The 19,066-nt window shown below is 33.6% G+C and overlaps 3 protein-coding genes across 4 annotated transcripts; 1 reads left to right on the forward strand and 2 right to left on the reverse strand.

The window, feature by feature from the left end:
- Positions 1-182: 182 nt before the first annotated feature.
- On the reverse strand, positions 183-3,225 carry LOC8277384 (pentatricopeptide repeat-containing protein At1g08070, chloroplastic). The gene has a single exon (XM_015722936.3). The coding sequence runs from the start codon at positions 2,832-2,834 to the stop codon at positions 978-980; it is 1,857 nt and encodes a 618-aa protein (XP_015578422.1). The 5' UTR covers positions 2,835-3,225; the 3' UTR covers positions 183-977.
- Positions 3,226-4,740: 1,515 nt separating this feature from the next.
- On the forward strand, positions 4,741-10,671 carry LOC8277383 (ABC transporter A family member 2). Its single transcript, XM_048372686.1, has 16 exons — positions 4,741-5,186; positions 5,681-5,912; positions 6,005-6,174; positions 6,409-6,594; positions 6,689-6,784; positions 6,995-7,204; positions 7,403-7,562; positions 7,640-7,866; positions 8,012-8,129; positions 8,226-8,302; positions 8,443-8,532; positions 8,687-8,830; positions 8,922-9,227; positions 9,310-9,390; positions 9,964-10,140; positions 10,262-10,671. Exons 1-16 carry the CDS (start codon positions 4,818-4,820, stop codon positions 10,526-10,528), a joined length of 2,910 nt encoding a protein of 969 aa, XP_048228643.1. The 5' UTR covers positions 4,741-4,817; the 3' UTR covers positions 10,529-10,671.
- A 385-nt stretch (positions 10,672-11,056) lies between these two features.
- Positions 11,057-16,569, reverse strand: LOC8277382 (protein IQ-DOMAIN 30). 2 transcript variants are annotated; one of them, XM_002511494.4, is made up of 8 exons: positions 16,416-16,569; positions 16,214-16,253; positions 15,627-15,753; positions 15,114-15,407; positions 14,272-14,475; positions 13,405-13,485; positions 11,638-12,715; positions 11,057-11,338 (listed from the first exon to the last, which is right to left on the reverse strand). In XM_002511494.4, exons 3-8 carry the CDS (start codon positions 15,708-15,710, stop codon positions 11,307-11,309), a joined length of 1,773 nt encoding a protein of 590 aa, XP_002511540.1. In that variant the 5' UTR covers positions 15,711-15,753; positions 16,214-16,253; positions 16,416-16,569; the 3' UTR covers positions 11,057-11,306. The 2 variants fall into 2 exon arrangements, with proteins under 2 accessions (XP_002511540.1, XP_015579531.1); XM_015724045.3 differs by having other exon boundaries at positions 15,627-15,760.
- Positions 16,570-19,066: the final 2,497 nt, after the last annotated feature.

Below are 19,066 nucleotides of genomic sequence, written 5' to 3' on the forward strand. Positions count from 1 at the left end.
AAAATATTAGGTCTCAAGTACCTTATGGTTTAATATTAATTGTTTTATAGTTTATATATTGCATGGTGGGTAAGAGATGCATGAGGTATGAAACTGCTAAGAAGTTTTTTCTTGACATGTTGGAATGGCACATTAATTAAAGAAACAGGGGAAAGATTTGAAAACAAATTAAAAAGAAAAAAATGGAATCCTGTTGAAATAATACAGTTGGAAGAGCTGCTGATTTAGCAATTAACATTATAAAAGTGACTAAACCCTTTTAAAGCATATGTAGAAGAAGAATAAGTTTAACGTGGTGGGTTAGGTACAAGATAAGGATAATTACTGGGGCGGAAGTAACTGATACATCAGTATATCTTTCGAAGACTCCCTCAAAAATACTACGTAGAAGTGGAATTACAACATCCCTTAATCATCTTTATAGATCAATTCAAATTTGAACCGAGTAGATATTGTTTAAATATAAAATTGTCAGCAAATATCCGATAAGCTCAACAGACAACATGCAGCAGTCGAGTACCAACTTTAATAGAGATGTCCTATGATCAGGTAGCAGCAGCAGCAGCAGCAGTAGAATTGTCTTGGATAAAATTTACTGCAGCGTACAGTTCCTTGTCGTGAAAAGCTCTCACTTCCAACAGAACTCCTTTTACACTAATGACTCTTTAATAGTTTTTTTCTAATTTTTACTAGGACTCCTGTTAGTGTCAGCAACTGCTATCAGCATCCAATCATTGCTAATCTAACAGACCAATATCAAGGGGTATGGGGAGAAGATTGGTCGACTGGTGGCGATTGGATGAAATATAGAGTATACAGAAGCTCTATGAAAATCAATAAACCTACTGTATCACATTATCAGCCAGAGAAATCATGCTCATAACTCTCTTCTGTAATTTGGATCAAGTTGGGGCACAACCTCCTAAAGCCCTAACAGGTGCCCCAGCAGCCAGCATCCTAATCTAGATTGAGCATCATCAGAATCCTAAGTCAGATTCTAAACTACAACCAAGCCAAGCGGACTGCATGGCTAACCCATCAACGATGCCACAGAGCTCATCAGTTGCAGGATGAGAAGTGTCACCGACTAAGAACCTATGTACTTGATTTTCCAACTCTATCCAACTATATGCAGCTATTTTCTGCACTCTGTTATCCTTCATCAAGTTCCTCACCTTCAGAGCTTCCTGCCATCTACCCACACTGGCGTATATGTTTGAAAGTTGGACATAGTTTCCAGAATTCTCTGGCTCTAACTCCAGTAACTTCGTAACAGATAGCTCAGCAAGCTCAACATTCAAGTGGGTTCTGGAAGCACCTAATAAGGTTCCCCAGATCACAACATTAGGCTGAATTTCCATTCCACATATGAACTCATAGGCATCTTTTAGTCTCCCGAACCTACAATACAGGTCTACAATGCATGCATAATGTTCTATTTTTGGCAAAATTCCATAATCTGATTTCATGCTTTTGAAGAACTCTAGACCTAGTTCAATAAGACCTGCATGAGTGCAGGCTGTCAGTAAGCCAACAAAAGTTATATCATTTGGCTTTACATCAGCTTCTTTCATATTCCTATAAAGAGCAATTGCATCCTTTGCAAAGCCATTAACTGCTAGACCTACAATCATCGAGTTCCAAGTAACAATATCTTTTTGAGGCGTCTTTCCAAAAACTTCACGAGCTTTACTTATATTTCCACATTTTGAATACATACCCACTAGTGCAGAAGCGACATAGACATTTGAAGCCAAATCCTGGCTCTCTACATAGCTACCAATGTAGTTGCCCATTTCCACAGAGCCCAATTGTACACAAGCAGATAAAACACTAACAAGTGTGACATCATTAGGTTTAACTTTTTCTCTTCTCATGCATTCGAAAAGCTCTAAGGCCTCGTTTGATCTCCCATTTTGAGCATAGCCAGCAATCATAGCACTCCATGCAACAATATCTCTCTGGCCCATCCTATCGAACTCTTTCCGTGCGTCATCAACAGCCCCACATTTAACATACATCTCCAATATCGCTGTTGAAACAATCATATTCACACAGAGATTATTATCCTCAATATACTTCTTGATTCTCAATCCCATTTCCAAATCTCCAAGCTTAGCACATATCGAAAGTAAAGTCACCAAAGTAATTTCATTAGGAGAGATATCTTCAGCCTGCATCCTCTCGAAAGTCTTTAACCCCTCATTAAGATCCCCATTATGCGCGTAACAAGAAATCATGGCATTCCATGAAACAACAGTTCTCTCTGTCATTGAATCAAATAACCGCCTTGCAGCTATGACATCACCAGCCTTTGAGTACCCAGTAATCAAACAGTTATAACTAATCGGATCCTTAACCAAAATCCCGTCAAAAATTTTCCTTGCAGATCCCAACTCGCCAATCTTGGCATAAAAGTCCATCAAAGAAGTTTGAACATAAACATTACAATCAATGCCACAAATTACAATCAAAGAATGAACCTGTTTTCCTACATCGATAGCCAGCAAAGAAGAGCAGGCTTTGATAACAGGCGGACCCGTAAAACAACTCAACCGGGTGTCACTATGGTGCATTGAAAAAAATGTTTTCAATGCATCTTTATGCAAAGAGAGTTTAGAGTATGTAGAGATAAGAGAATTATAAAGAATTTGACCCGGTTGAGGAACTTGATCAAACAGTTGGCGGGCGTAGTCGATGTCAGATAAATTAAGAAGCTTTCTGACGAGAACTGTAGCGAGCGAGGGATGTTTGATGATTATGAGAGAGTGAATCTGTTTTAGTTGGTTTATCTGTAGCGGTGAATGAAGCAAAGTAATTAAAGTTCGCTCCATGTATGGGCGCAGACATGAAAATTGTGTAATTACGTTGAGAAAAGGGAGGTTAAGTAATGGCGGGAATTTCAACTTTAGCGATACTATATAACTGTATGAAACTTTGTCATTGTTCAAAAATCTTTTTTTTATTTAAAAAAAAAAGAAAAAACAATCTTTGTCTTTATAAACGTATCCACGTGGCGATAATCGTTGACTTATTAATGTCCATTTGATATTCACTCGTCATACACCACGTGTCCATTTAAATATAAACAGTCAGGTGAATGGTCAATACAACCATGAACAGTTCCAATAATAACGGTACAAACAAACAGGATTAGAAAAAGAAAAAAAGAAAAACTCACGGACGGTTCCCTGGGACATTTGAAGATCCCCTAGGATCATGTCTGGTTGGGTTTTCCAATCTAAGTGCGAATCTTGTTTTATATTACTTACAGTTTTATGAATATTTAGATTAAAGAATAAATTATATATTTATATTTAATAAGAGTTGTTAAAAAAATAATATTTATTTTGTAATTTAAATAAATTATTTTATATTTATCTATTTTATTTTTAATTTTTAATTTAATAACTTACTATGTAAAATAAATTTTAAAAATATTTTATCATTATTTGTATATTTTAGATAATTTTTTTTATTTTTATATGATATATATAATAAATTATTAAATTAAAAATTAGATAAATCAAATTAATAAAAGAATGATCGATTAAAAAAATCCGAAATGTGTTGGTAATATTTCTCTCGGATTGTTATTATTTATTATTTAAAAAGATCATATAAAATCAAAGTGGATATTTTCTAATTTAATGAGAGATTCTTTTCAGAAAACAATTTCTTTTTAACCCCGTCAAATGTAAAAACAGCAGGCCAGCGAGATGGAGCTATGTGAGCAACTGATTTTTGGATGGGTGTGTTTGTTTCTATACTGTTGTATGTTTCATTTAAGAGTTGTCTTTTTATTTTATTTTTTTTAAATATAGATATAGTTGGTTAGTATGTTAATTATTTTTATTTTTTATATAAACTATAATTTTAAAAAAATAAAATTTCGAATTTCAAACTCCAATATTAAGTGTTTGGCCACGAGAATAAAGGATGATAGTTGTCCTTTCATCATTCAAATATGATAAAATATAAACGGGCAAAAGTATTGACCAAGAAATAGAGCAACCTTAAGCTACAAGTAATTACAAAATCCCACTAAATATTTAATCATTTATTATTTTTGGCTAAATTTACTCAACTTTTGGCCTGCATCATTATCACTTTGACTCTTTCATTAAATTTTTGTATGACTACTTTGCCCTTCATTTATGCTGAGTAAATGACCAAATTTCCCTTTAAGTTGAAAGCAACTCAACACAAAAAAAAAAAAATGTTCTCTTTTCTTTTCTTTTAGGGTTGCAAGAATTTATTTTTCCACTCTTTCACGCATCCCATATACCAATTTGCCTTTTTTCCTTTTCATTTTTTTCTATTATGCATTTTATTGCGGCATATTATTATTATTATTATTATTACTTTCCCGTGAATAAAAAATAAAATTATTTGAATATCTTAATTGTGTTTTTATCATTAGGATAGGAAGTTTTCATTTAGAAATTTGGAACATTTGGTAGCAAATCCCAACAGATACACCTGCCTAATTTTGGGACGCGCAGTAGATTAATTAATCTCCCATTTATGGCATGTAATTAAAGTAACACCAAAAAGAGAAAAAAAGAGAAAAAAAGAAAATCAATAGTTCCATAAAATCAAGCAATGGCAAATCCCGTAATTTCAACAAAACCCAATCCCTAATTATATGCCAAACACTTTCCCCACTTTAACCCTGCCCTGCAATTTCCTTAAATGCAAACTTACCGAAATACCCTTACGCATTAACCAGTAACCAGAAACCGCGCTTTTTTTAAGCAAGCGTCGCAGCGAACAGAAAAGAGAAGCGAAAAAATAAAATTGAACTCGATAGAACAATGGAATTGCAGAGAGGAATTGCATTACTAAACCAGCAATTCAAATCACTGTTTTACAAGAACATAATACTATCATGGAGAAACAAGAGAGCAACGGTTATTCAACTGTTCTCGTCGTTGTTTTTCATTTTTCTGTTGTTTGGCATCGACAGAGCGACCGTCGCTACATCTTCCGACACGACCGAGTTCAAAACGATTCTGAGCCCTGACGCTCTTGTATCGCCGCCAATTCCTGATTGTAACGATAAGTTTTATATCAAGAAACCGTGTTTTGACTTTGTTTGGAGTGGAAACGACAGCGTTAGACTCACTCGTCTTGTTACTTCTATCATGAATAATAATCCTGGCAGGGTAATTCCGTCGCATAAGGTAATTACTGAAACTTTTGGTTTATGAGAAATGTGTTAAGTTGATGGTTAACGATTGTGCTTCTTTTTTTTTTTTGGCTACTATTTTATTGCTTTTGGCTTTTCACTTTTTGTTTATGGGAAAAAAGAAGTCTTTTTTTATTATTATTAGAAGTATCTAGTTTTTGTTCATTGAGGAAATTAAGGGAGAGTCAAAGTAAAATGAACTCTAAGTATGCTCTTAATTGCTAAGATAGCAGCTGCCTTTCCAAAAAAGTTTAATATTTTTAAAAAAATTCATTTCCTTATCCTCTTGCGGTAAAATAAAGAAACGAACACTGGTTTTTGAGTTTTTATATATAATATATTTAGTTATCTGAACTAGGCTGGTTATGATTTTGGTTTTAATTGTTAAAAATTCTTCTGGACTTATTTAGGTGAAGACAGAATTTGGGAAACTTAAAAACTAAATTTGATCTCATGGCATCAAGAGTTGTAACAGTTGTGTTTATGCAGGTTAAATCATTCAGAACAACCGATGATGTGGACGTTTGGCTTTTGAATAATCCTATGCAATGCCCAGGAGCTCTTCATTTCAAAGAAATAAATGCTACTATAATTAGCTATGGTATCCAGACTAATTCCACCCAAACAAGAGATCGTGGTCATTTTGAAGATCCTGTTTTCAAATTCCAAATCCCTCTTCAGATTGCAGCTGAACGTGAAATTGCTCGCTCGGTTATCGGAGGTGTGAAATTTTACTGGTTCGCAAAATTATGGAATGTAAAATGTGTCTCTTCCGTACATTTCAATAAATTTGTTATTCATTTTGCTCTTCAGATGCAAACTTTAGCTGGGTTGTTGGACTCAAGGAATACGCACACCCTGCAGAAGACAACTTCTCTACACTGGGTACAGTAGGACCAGCTTTCTTTCTCGCGTTTGTCATGTTTGGTTTTGTTATGCAAATTGGAAATTTGGTGGCAGAGAAAGAGCTCAAACTTCGCCAGGTCTGATTCTGTTATGGTACTATAATAGGATTATAATGATGGCTACACAACTCACTTTGTTTTTTTCATTTTCTAAAATCTCCTTCCTTCATCTGTGTTTAACAGAAACCTCCATTCCAGAGTTTAACGTGAAACCTTCAGAATGTCAAGCCTTAAACCATTAAGCTGTCCCAATGGGACCTAAAGTATTTATGTGCCCGACTTATTATTTTTCTTTTTTATTTGCTCGTACAGGCAATGAATTTAACAGGTCTTTATGACTCTGTGTATTGGTTGTCCTGGATCACATGGGAGGGAATACTTGCGCTAATTTCATCACTTCTCCTCATTCTTTTTGGAATGATGTTTCAGTTTGATTTTTTCAAGAAAAACAATTTTGCTGTTCTGTTTCTTGCCTTCTTTCTCTTCCAGCTCAATATGGTAAGACTACTCTCTTATTCCCTGCATGCCATTAATTTAGTTCATATTTATCCCTACTAACCCTTTTCTTTTCTTTTCTTACATTTGATGGTAGGTTAGTTTTGCCTTCATGTTGTCAACCTTTATTAGCAAGTCATCTTCAGCCACAACAGTTGGTTTCTCTGTATTTATTGTTGGCTTTTTTACTCAGGCAAGATTCCATACTAAGCATCATTATCTTAAGTCTTAAAAGCCAGACTTTCGTATTTACTACATGCTAATATTTTACAACTGCGTTATTTGTTCATGCATCATTGCATCAGCCTTTAGTTTAACTTTAGTCTTTTTCTAGTTAGATTACTGGATAGGACTAAGAGTCATCCATTCCAGTAAATTATTTGCTCACTTGTGGTCATTGCAGGTTGCAACTATAGCTGGATTCCCTTACGATTTGGATGTTTCTACAATTATTCAAAATATTTGGTCATTATTCCCACCCAATCTATTTGCAATAGCTGTGGATTCACTTTCCGAGGCAACCAACACCCCTGAAGATGTTGGGATTAGCTGGAGTAGAAGGAAAGAATGTGTATCAGAAGCCAGTGGTACAGACAAGTGTGTGATGTCAATTGTATGTAAACTTTTTGGCTCTCAGATTACACACAAACTAAACTCAAATTCTGATATGGAATGCTTATTACATACTTCTGAGTTCCGTTTACTTTTCCACTGTAGTTTTATTATCTTTTAATTTTTGTTGTGTTCATTACTGTTAAAGTTAAGCAGAATAATTGCCTTCAAGCTGATTGCAGTTGTTTGCTGTTGACAGAATGATGTTTACATATGGCTTGTGGCTACATTCTTTTTCTGGTTTGTTTTGGCAATCTACTTTGATAATATATTCCCAAATGCAAACGGTGTGAGAAAATCCCTATTTTACTTCTTAAAGCCTGGATATTGGACAGGGAAAGGTGGAAATAAGAGTGAAGGTACATTAGCTTTCAGTTCAAAGTGTTATTTCTTTTTGCTAGCTAACATGTTGACTGTTATTCTCCATCTTTCATAGAGGGTAGCATTTGTAGCTGCATGGGTTCTGTCCCACAACAAGATCATATTTCTCCAGAAGATGAGGACGTCCTTGAAGAGGAAAATACTGTAAAACAGGATGCAAGAGAAGTCACAGCCAATCCAAATGTTGCTGTTCAGGTACGTGGACTTATGAAGACATATGCTGGGACGACAAAGATTGGTTGTTGTAAATGCAAGAAGACTTCACCTTACCATGCTCTCAAGGTAGGATACATCAGTTCAACTCTAATATTATGTCAGATGAAGAATGTAAAGAAGCTTGTTATCTCTGTTCTGTTATTTTTTTAGCTCTTTCATCTTGTTTGGACACTGCTTTAAAAAAAAAAAAAAAAAAAACCACTACCGGCAGGGCTTATGGATGAACTTTGCAAAGGATCAGTTATTCTGTCTCCTTGGACCAAATGGTGCTGGAAAGACTACAGCAATCAACTGTTTAACTGGAATCACACCAGTGACTAGTGGAGATGGTAACATGCTCATTCATTTTCCTGGCTATCACTTGAAATTACATTAGAAACAGGTGTAAAATAAATGTATAATGTTATGAAATGACTTGTTAACAGCTCTGATATATGGAAATTCTGTTCGAAGTTCTGTTGGTATGTCAAACATTCGAAGAATCATAGGAGTTTGCCCTCAGGTGAAGTATCTCGGTGTATGCATGTATACCAGAGTGTTAATCTGCATGCACATGAGGATTTTGTTTATGCAGTTTTTTTGTCTATCTTAATTTTCGTTTTTATTTGTGCATATTAGCACTAATGTTGCATCTTTTCACAGTTTGACGTCCTTTGGGATGCATTGTCTGGCGAAGAGCACCTCCATCTCTTTGCTAATATTAAAGGCCTACCCCAATCTTTAATTGGTTCGGTATGTGCTAACTGCTAAGTAAACTTAAAAAAAATATCTTCTTAGTAGTTTCCTTGTAATGAAAGTTTGATGCTCCTATTATTTATAAATTCTGTTTTGGATAACCTTTTTTAACCCAGAGTGACTTTTGGATTATCCATTTTGTTAAGTGCAGGTTGTTGAGGAGTCATTAGCAAAGGTGCGTCTCACTGAGGCAGCTCGAGTGAGAACCAGGAGTTACAGTGGAGGAATGAGACGCCGGCTCAGTGTTGCAATAGCCCTTATTGGGGACCCAAAGTTGGTCATTCTTGATGAACCGGTATGAAGTATGGATTATTTTAAATAATACATGGAATTTTGATTTTAATGCATTATTATTCCTTTCTTAATTTTCAATTGTCAATATATAGACTACCGGGATGGATCCAATATCTAGAAGGCATGTCTGGGATATAATACAGAATGCAAAGAAAGGTCGTTCCATTGTTCTAACTACACATTCAATGGAAGAAGCTGACATTCTAAGTGATCGAATAGGAATTATGGCTAAGGGTAGACTTCGATGCATTGGAACCTCAATAAGATTGAAATCGAGATTTGGGACTGGTTTTGTCACTAATGTGAGTTTTATTGAAAGCGCTACTGGACGTTCTCCTGTAAACGGAATCGTACATCCTGAAAATCATCACGAGGACGTAAAGCAGTTCTTCAAGAATGTATGTTATATGAGTTTCTTAATTTAATAATCTATCTAACTCTGAGAGTGCTCACTTCTGATTTCTTTTGATCTATTGACAGCATTTAGATGTAACGCCAGTGGAGGAGACGAAGTCCTTCTTGACTTTTGTCATTCCTCATGATAGGGAGAGGCTTTTAAGGGTAAACATTATATTAAATTGCTACATTAATTTTTTGTATTACTCTAAGGGTCTTTATTATTTGAATGTGCCATGTGGGGACCACCTCCAAACTATAGGTAATTGCTTTCTTGATCAATGGAATTGTTAATGCATAGGTGATATAGTGGCAAATGGAAATTGTTAAAGCACATGATCTGTCCATATTTTCCACACATACATGTCCAAATTTCTCCTTGCTGGTTTATTAAACCACATGATTTGTTCTTCCTGTAGATTATGTTCCAGCACTTTTGAAGTATTTATTGCTGAAAAAGCTCAAATTTGCGTTGGTTTGTACTGTAAGAAAAAAATGTGTTTGCTTGCTTAAACCTGCCAACTTCACTTCTACAGACACCAATAAAGCAGTGATGTTGATCATATCCTCAGTATACTGTTTCCGTTCCAATAAAAATAACAAATGTAGCTAGCCTGAATCTTCTGTAATTGATTTTGATAACCTTGTAGCCAGTAAAACTTGTGTCGTGACATTTCTACCTTTTTCTTTCCTCATTTACGCTTTTTAACTTTTCTTTGGCATTCTAAATGTAAACAGAATTTTTTTGCGGATCTTCAAGATAAACAGTTACAATTTGGCATAGCAGACATCCAGATTGGTCTTACCACGCTAGAAGAAGTTTTTTTAAATATTGCAAGGCAAGCAGAGCTGGAAAGTGCGGCCGCTGAGGGGAGGTCCGTGACTTTGACCTTAACATCTGGACCTTCAGTTCAGGTAGGCCCAATTAGTTTCGCATTGTTTTTGGTAGATCAAGTTACGTAATCGGAAAAATAAAATCACTTATAATTTTACACTTTTTTGAGTTTCTTTTTTTTGCGTAAAATGAAATATGTAGATACCAGTTGGAGCTAGATTTGTTGGGATTCCAGGAACAGAATCTCCAGAAAATCCTAGAGGTATCATGGTTGAAGTTTACTGGGAGCAAGATGATACTGGTACTCTCTGCATTTCTGGTCACTCAGCTGAAATGCCAATACCCCCTAATGTTCGACCATTGATTTCTGCACCACCAACTTCCAATAGAAACTTCCTAGGCCGGAGGAGAGGACCAGTTAATGGAATTGTGATAGATCCGAATCAGACCAATGGTACTAGTTCTTAAATTACAGTTCCTTATAAACTTTATTTATCCTTTTATTCTGCACATCCGAATCACATTTGTTTCTCTATTTTCTCCCCTGCATTGTACAGTACTTGAATAGTTCAAAATATATCTTTAAATATATTGTTTATTTTTATCTTCAACATTGTCAGCTGTAATTTTATGATATTGGTATTTAGATAAGCGACACTGAAGAATAAGATCCTGTTTCAGAAAAGAAAAAAAAAAACATAAAGGAAGACTATTGTGTAAGCAAACAAAAAGATATGGTGTGAATATGCATTAGCATATATGATAAGTCTCCACAATTCATGACGAAGGCTGTGCATGTAGAGCTTCCCCGTTAGCAATTAAACAAAGAAAATTAAATGTTAAATGAAAAAAAGAAAAATGAAAGGTACATGGAAACCGAAAATGCAAACTAGTGCATGTAAATCTCAATACCAGTTAATTACATCAGGAGTAGAAACCTATAAAGCTGAAGGGGAAGATAAGAAAAGAAAATTACACTTTTATCAACATAAATCATGTGAAAACCAAGCAGAGTTTAGAATTAATGTATGAAAATTGTAGCACAAACAAATGTTCAAAACCTATGATGTACATTCACTCACAAACATCCACTGCAGGAAAATCTAGAAAGACTTGGAGCCAACACGCCCTTCAACTCAGTTTTTAGTTTTACATCATAATCTTACACAAAGACAACAAAAACTGCAGAAGAAATTGAACTCAGCTCCTTATGCTAACCCCTCGAAACCCACAAGGCTTGAAAAAATCACCTCCTCCACTCAACCTGGGCTGCCTTTGCTGCAAATCAAATTAATTGTCAACTTACATAGTATACTATACATAAGGTTCTTAAATTTGACAAAGTTAAATATATGCCCGTTTTCAAACAGAAAACAGATATCAAGACCAAATTTCCTGCTACTTGTTGAAAGTGAAGAGTTACTACCTGAACTTCCTCGAGATGGATATTTTAGATCACATGAACATAAAAGGAAAGAGAAGAAATAACAGCACATAAAATAATTTGATTAAAACTGCAGTTAAGTAGAATGTATTCAAGGCCAGCTGTTAGAAACCAACAAGATAACATTTCATACCATTTCCTTCTCTGGATGATACCACAGATCTGTCACTTTTATTCCCTGCTTTGCCACCAGAATGAACCATTCGCGTCCTTGGTGACTGTGAGCTGATTTTGCTATTCGTTGAAGATGGCAGAGAATGGCGCCTTGCAAGATTATTTTTCTCAGCTCCATCTTGGCTAAACCTCGGGGAACCTTGCGCTCTCAGCTTTGCCTTTGCAGATTCAGTTGCTGCCATATAGCTTGGGAGTGCTGGACTACTACTCTGTAACCCATTCTCTGCACGTTCTTGCTTTACTACACTAGAAGTTTTCCTGTTGGATTTATGGTTTTCATTGCTTGTTGGATCCTCATTATAGCTTAACACCCCATTCGTAATAGGAGTATTCTCATCTTCACCACCACTCTCTACTAATGGCTTTGATTCAACCACAGCTCGATCACCATCTATTTCTGATGCTTCATTTATTCCTAATGGTTCCAAAGTTATTTCTGCCTCTGTCGATTTGGACAAGCTCGAGGTTGGCTCAGTCTTCACCACATCAGGTAATTTGGTTGCTGTCAAGGTTGTTTCTTTCTTCACCTTCTCCCCGGGATTGTTCATAGTGTGTACCAGATGATTATCACCAGAACTGCCTGATACTTTTTCCGGACTTTGCTTTGGCTTCTCCATTTCAACTTCTGATTGAATAGAGTTCTCCAGTACAGGGTTATGAACCTTTCTCAAGTTACGTTTCACCTTTTCTAGCTCATTTTGTGGATTTTCCTGAGTGGTATCAGCTGGATGGCTCGAAACTTTTCTAAAATTGCGTTTGGGTTTCTCAATTTCGGATGTTGCTTGCACTGAAGTACTGTCAATATTTGCAGCAGGGACCCTCCGAACACTCCGCTTTGGCCTACCAGTTTCAGCTTCCAGCATTTGACCATTACCCTGCTTTCTTTGGGTCTTTGAATAAGAAATTTTCTTTGGTTGAGGAATTGGTTTCCAAAAGTGAGATGCTGACCAACGTTCTAACCAGCTGGGAACTGAATTTGGTTCCTCAGGTTCATGGCAGAGGCACAAAGGCATCACAGTCCGTGATGAAGCCACAAGCTGAAGAAACAAATTTAGCACATATTAAAAAACATTGCGAATAATATCAGTGTAATATTTTCTAATTCATACACCAAAATTGAATAGTCCCACCAAAAAATTAAAGGTTCTTTTAGAGGATTCCATGTTCATTTAATGGGCAGTATGGTTAAAAGGCTCTGGAAGCGCATGGAACCCAGTTACATGGCAAATGAAACCTTGGAAAAACATTTGAGTAAAGACATTCCCTTTGAATGGTACAAAAGATGCTGCGATCATGGAAACCGCATCTTCTCATGTCCATACAGAAATACATTTGAATAACCAGAGGTCTCCTAAATGGCAAACTTCAACTTGCTTTGATTATCATTTTGATCCTTATATTTCCAAAACTACAAAACCTAAAGCAGGAAATAAGAAACTAGTGAGGCCTCGAAATGAGCTGCTCAAAGGATTATGTGCATACTTATCATTGCACAAGAACATCAATATATCAGTCAGATAGAGCCCACATGCCGCTTGTTCTCTTTCCAAAGTGGCTTACTGTTCATAGAAATAAGCCACAAGTAATAAAGGAAAAGTACAATAGTCAACCCATTTAGTTCATTCTTCATAACTTACACATCATTGTGGTAATTTAGTTAACTGATTATCCAAAAGAAAGAAATACCAAGTATTCCCACAAGCTTGACAAGGCAATGACCATATACCTTGCGTACAAAAGCATTTGCTGATAGCCTTGCCCTTAGGATAGAAACGTTAACACCATGTGAATCCCCTTGCTTTCCCTCCTGATGGACAACATATATCAAACACAAATTAAATGGCGGACAAATTGAAATATGCAGAAATTAATTATTCTCACCATTGGATAAAGACATGCGTAATCAACGGGAAAAAAAGTGATACTATAGGTAAAACTTCTTTTGCACAAAAATAGTGAAACTTGAAGTTTCTGGCTTCAGCCAGGTGACAGCTTATCAAGGCATCTTTAGATCAGTGCAATCTTGATAAGGCAAACAACATAGTAAAAGAAGATAGATAAATAAATGGAACTTGGGATCTCTCTCACACACACAACCAGGGACTTTGACTCATAATAAGATTCTAGCTTCCAAACAACAATTTAGTAACAAAAGAACATTTATTGAGATATGCAAGAAGCAAAGTCACAAACTTCCAACTTATCTATTTGTGGGATAAGGCGTGAGAAGAGGTAAACAATATTGAACCATCCGACTCTTGTAGCATTGAGAAAGGCTCATACTTACAGTCACAAAGATACCTAAAAGTTTCCAGTGACTTGATGTATCATACAGTTAGTTTGTTTGCTGCATTAGTCAAGTTTAAGATATAAAGCAACCAATCCTAAGCTCTCCCATGACATATAGATCTCCAGAAAGTACCAGAATGCAATGAAAGTTAACTTCCACAATTTAACTGAAAGATCAAACTATCATTACAGGAGAAATTTGAATGAGGCATGGTGAGAAAAAAAAAAGTTCCAACTAACATATATGGATTAAGATAAGGCATGACTAACAATTGGTTATATGGGAGATTACTCAAGAACTTACCAGAGGCTTCACCACATTCCATTTTTTCTGAACCTCCTGCCCAATATCAGAATTCCTCACTTTGACCCCTCGAGCTAATGCCTGCAGCTTGACAACACCCAGAACACAGCATAAAGTGGCAACAGCTTGTCTCCTGACCAAGTGCCCTCGAATAAGAGCCTGGAGCCTTATTATGCCTTTAAGAGCCCGAAATGCCCGCCGAGCCTTAACATGATAAGCTTATATCAGTGCGTGTATGACCTTCGCTGTACAGAATATGGTATAGTTTCTCTTTTGAAAAGGTAAACACTAAATCTTTACGATTAGAATTTCAGTTAGCTAGGAGATCAACCTAATAATCATTTTGGCAGTTAGGAGGCATGAAATGTTTTAGTTGGTGCATGTACAAAAGTGTATTTTTTGTTGGGAGTACTGGAGCAGGGATTCCTAACAATGAATCCCATTTCCCAGTCCATAGGAGCACCATAATGGGATCAAATGACAAACAAACTAAAATATTGTTTTCCACTGTATGAAGAGCCAAAATTTAAAGAGGCAAGAATGTAGATGGCGTTTAAGACAAACAATTAGTGAACATGAACTTGTGTGGATTGCAAGGAGCATGCCTTTTGAAATATAAAAGATTTTGTTGCACGAGATGAGCAAACAGAAAGTATAATTATTAGTTTTACAAGTTGTGCATATGAAAGTGGCCCTAAGGATCCCAAAATTCAAGAAATAGACCTCTATCTTACCAAAGCGCTCGGCTACCAAAACCAAGAGAAGGAAACAAGATTTCGACGAGTCTGCTATAAATTGATAAACCTTCAACAATAATACTACTTCTAACAAGAGAAGATTACCAAATAGCCCCTAAATGCAGCTTGTGCCAATGTTGCAGCTTCCTCCAGCCTTCTTCTCTCATCATCAGACAATGCAACTTGGGGTGTAGATCCTTGAAAATTTGCATCTTGATTTTCTGGCAAAGATACACTCCCATTATGTGGTAAGTCAGCAGTCTCCTGGCTCTCAAGTTCTAAGTGCCTTTCAGAGCGAACAGTAGGAACTGGGATTGGATGTGAGATCACAGGAGCTGAAATAGCATCATCTTCTAATGCCTTGGCAGCAACCAATAACTGTTTCTCGTTTGCAGTTCTCTGTACATCAATGATTCATGATCAAAGTTAAAATCATATAATCTACACCTATTAATAACTTTTAATTGATGTACGGAGATTAATTGTTAAATTTATTAGAATAAGTCAGCAACCGTCATTGGGAATTTTCTTTAAAAGAAAATCTTTAAGAAAATCTACTTAATCTGCTAATATGTTGGCACTTAAGGTAAACAAAAAATAGAAGAACTAATAAATTACCTCTCTTCCTTTGGCAGAATGAGATTTGGAAGATTTCTTTCCAAATAATATAGTTTTGATCCATCTTCCTGGTGATTTGCCCATGCTGGATAATCAATAATCACCACACAAATCCAAACCCAAATTCCTGCATTCTTCCACATTTTTAACAACTCAAACATTTTAAACAAAATGAACGTAATAACACAATTCAGAATGTAAAAACACGTAAAGTGCTCCACTTGAATTCAAAGTTTTTGGTACTCAATCAAATACAATATGATTTTCATAAACCCAATTCTAATTAACAACGTTAATTCAAATTTGTAAGGCCAATTGATCAGAAAATGAATCCCAAACTTAAATACATTTTGCACATATTGTTTAATTAATCAGTTACTGAATTCATACCCAAATATTTCACTTAAAAAAAAAAAAAAATTCATTCGAAGTAAGACAGGAGTAACAATTAACAAAAACTCAAAAAAAAAGAAAAATAATTAATTGAAGATCCATAAGACAAAGATCTAAGAATGCTTAATTAATTTTAGAATAAATAGAATGAGCAAGCTATTAAAAATATAAAACAGACCAGATCTGTAACTTACTTGAATAATGTAACTGTTAAAAGCTCCAAATCTATCATTCCTGCGTCAAACACATTACCATTTAAAAAAAATTTATCGCAAAAAGAAGATTTTGTAGAGACAGAAAAAAAAAAAAAACATAATAATTTTTAGGTAAGTGAAGAAGGTGAAGAAAAAAATACAGAAATAATATAATTTATAAGAGAAAAGCGAGAGAGAGGACCATGAGAGAGTGCGCTTGTAAACTAAGGAAATGTTATGTGGTGATCTAAAGCGACATCAATTTTTGCTTTGCTTGCTCTCTCTGTTTACTCTTTCTGTACTGACACAGCTCTAACTAAAAGAAGAAAAAAAAAAAAAATAAGAAGCCAAATACTCGAAATTGAAAATATTGAAAAAAAATAACGGTTTTTAATCTTCTGTTCTTGTGTGCATTTTAATATTCAAAAGCTGCTCATATCCGCCACTAGCTTTTTCACAGTTTATCTTTAAAACGTCTTTTTATTTTTTCTTTTTATATTTTCTTTTTCTTTTAATCTCTTCACCTTACTCGTGAATTTCATTCGAATATGATATTCCTATTTACATTTAATATATTTTATAAGATTTTATATTTATTATATATTATAGTAAATAAATATAAATAATATATATATGTGTGAATTTTAATATACATTTACTTTATTATATATACTAATAAATTTTATATTTTTATATAATAATTATTTTTAATAAGATATATCATCAAAATTCTTACTATTTATTTTTATAATAATTGACTTCTAACATTATATGCACCTAAATTGAAGTCTTCTTTTTAATTATTTTATTGGATTAATAAATTTTTAAATCTATCACAAATTATTTTTAATTGTCTTTATGATTTATAAATTTTATTATTTTACTATTTTATTATATTCTTTAATTTTATATATGAATATAAATATGTTATTTTATTTAAAAATAATAAAATTTTATTATTAGAATATATTAATTATGATAATTATTATAGTTATTTTTGATAATATATAATTATCTTATATTTAAATAAGCCATGAATTTTTATTATATTTATTATTAATATTTACGATCGCATTTGGTTCTTTTATAAACATTATAATTAATATTTATATAAATATGTTACATGTTATCTTTTCATTGAAAATGACATAGCATAACTTTAAAAAAATTTATCACATGGAGGCTTATAAAAAATTTAGTATTTTTATATATATATTATAAATTATAATTTCTATTTTTATTTTTTAAAAAATAAATTATTTTATTAATTTTATTTATATAATATGATAAAAAATTAATATATATCATATTTATGGTTGTTATCATTTTACCTTACTTGATTTTTGCTATCATTTTATCTGACATAATCAAGTATTAAGTAAAAAAATTATTCATCAAACTTCTATTAATTATAAAATTCTTATAATTATAAATTTTATTTAATCTTAAATGTGTTACTTTTCTTACAAATATTTTTTGTTATATTTCTAAAATAATATAATATATCAATAAATACATTCAAAATTTTTTACCATATTTCACATTATGAATAAATAATACATGTATCTTAATTTAAATAAAATCCAAAATTTTGACTTTTTCATTTGTAATCTAAAATCATTATTATTATTATTATTTAAGAATGTAAATGTACATTTATCTTTTTCCAATCTAATAAAATGTAAAAGTACAAATTCGTCCCAAATGCATACTATATAGTTTGCAAGAAAAGAAAGCAGTCTATAGAAGACACGGGGAGCAGGAATCCAGAGAATCATAGCCGAAATTAAAAGCGGTTGTGCTGGGGGAGTACCAAAGTTTTAATTACTTCAGGAACAAGTGTCCAGCCTTCTTTATTCTGACGCACAACAGAATTACATATATACCCTTCCTACGGCTACTCTGTATTATCACACCCTCTAAAGAAGAGCGTGCAGTTCACCGAGTGTTAACCGACAAGCATGGGGGGGCGCGTGGAATTAAGGAGCAAGTTAGAGGCGGTGAAAAGAGGGATTTTGGTGCATGCCCGCAGCGTTGAGGTGGGGGTATGCGTGGTCGGGACCGGATTTAGTAAGAGGCAATTGCAAGCCCAACCGCCACTACCATACACGTAGAATAATAATCTCATTTACACATTTCTCGTCAAAAGATATTTTAAGCTGTTTAAAAGAAAAAAAAAAAAAAAAGAGAGATTATAAGCCATCAATATTAATAATTTCATTCAAATAACTTTTTTTCTTTGGATTAAGTCCAGCAATAAGTATATAATAACACGCAATACAGTGGATTTATAATTATTATTGAATAACATAATCTTGAATTTTAAATATTATACTGCACAATTATAAAAGTGAAAAATACTAAACAATAAATAATAAAAAAGAGTTATAGAACTTAGGATTTGTAATTGAAAATAATTATAATTTTCATTTGTGTGCTTGATATAAATAATTTTTATAAATTCATCTGTAAATTTATAATTTATATATATTTAATATAAATAAAAATCAATTTAAAGTTTCATTTCATTTAATCTTTGAAATCGGTTATAAGTTAAATGTTATCAAATTTAATAAAATTTTGGTACAAATTCTAAATCTTGTGAAATTGATTTTTTATGACTGAATTATCTTTGATTTAAATTTCTCTCTGTTTATTTATTAAACTCTAAATTAATTTCTAAATAATCTTTATATTTATAATGTCTCACAACAGATAAAAAAATAAATATAATATTAGCTATAATGTTTTAAATAATTATGTTCTTGTTCTAAATGTTTGCTTTACCTAGAAAAGAAAGGTGAAAGCTTTGCTTATAAAGAAAAATATGAAAACCAATAGATAAAGTAAACA

The sequence above is a fragment of the Ricinus communis genome, chromosome 4 (genome assembly GCF_019578655.1).
Source record: "Ricinus communis isolate WT05 ecotype wild-type chromosome 4, ASM1957865v1, whole genome shotgun sequence".
Classification (NCBI taxonomy): domain Eukaryota; kingdom Viridiplantae; phylum Streptophyta; class Magnoliopsida; order Malpighiales; family Euphorbiaceae; genus Ricinus; species Ricinus communis.

Bases quoted from the DNA above. Each gene is read 5' to 3' on its own strand.
- LOC8277382 (XM_002511494.4), bottom strand. From the start codon at position 15,710: ATGGGCAAATCACCAGGAAGATGGATCAAAACTATATTATTTGGAAAG. The intron at 14,476-15,113 runs GTAATCTTCTCT...TATCATGTTAAG, and splicing joins CTGCATTTAGGGGCTATTTG to GCTCGGCGGGCATTTCGGGC. The intron at 12,716-13,404 runs GTATATGGTCAT...TTGTTTCTTCAG, and splicing joins CAAATGCTTTTGTACGCAAG to CTTGTGGCTTCATCACGGAC.
- LOC8277383 (XM_048372686.1), top strand. From the start codon at position 4,818: ATGGAATTGCAGAGAGGAATTGCATTACTAAACCAGCAATTCAAATCA. The intron at 6,595-6,688 runs GTAAGACTACTC...ATTTGATGGTAG, and splicing joins TTCTCTTCCAGCTCAATATG to GTTAGTTTTGCCTTCATGTT. The intron at 6,785-6,994 runs GCAAGATTCCAT...TGGTCATTGCAG, and splicing joins TTGTTGGCTTTTTTACTCAG to GTTGCAACTATAGCTGGATT.
- LOC8277384 (XM_015722936.3), bottom strand. From the start codon at position 2,834: ATGGAGCGAACTTTAATTACTTTGCTTCATTCACCGCTACAGATAAAC.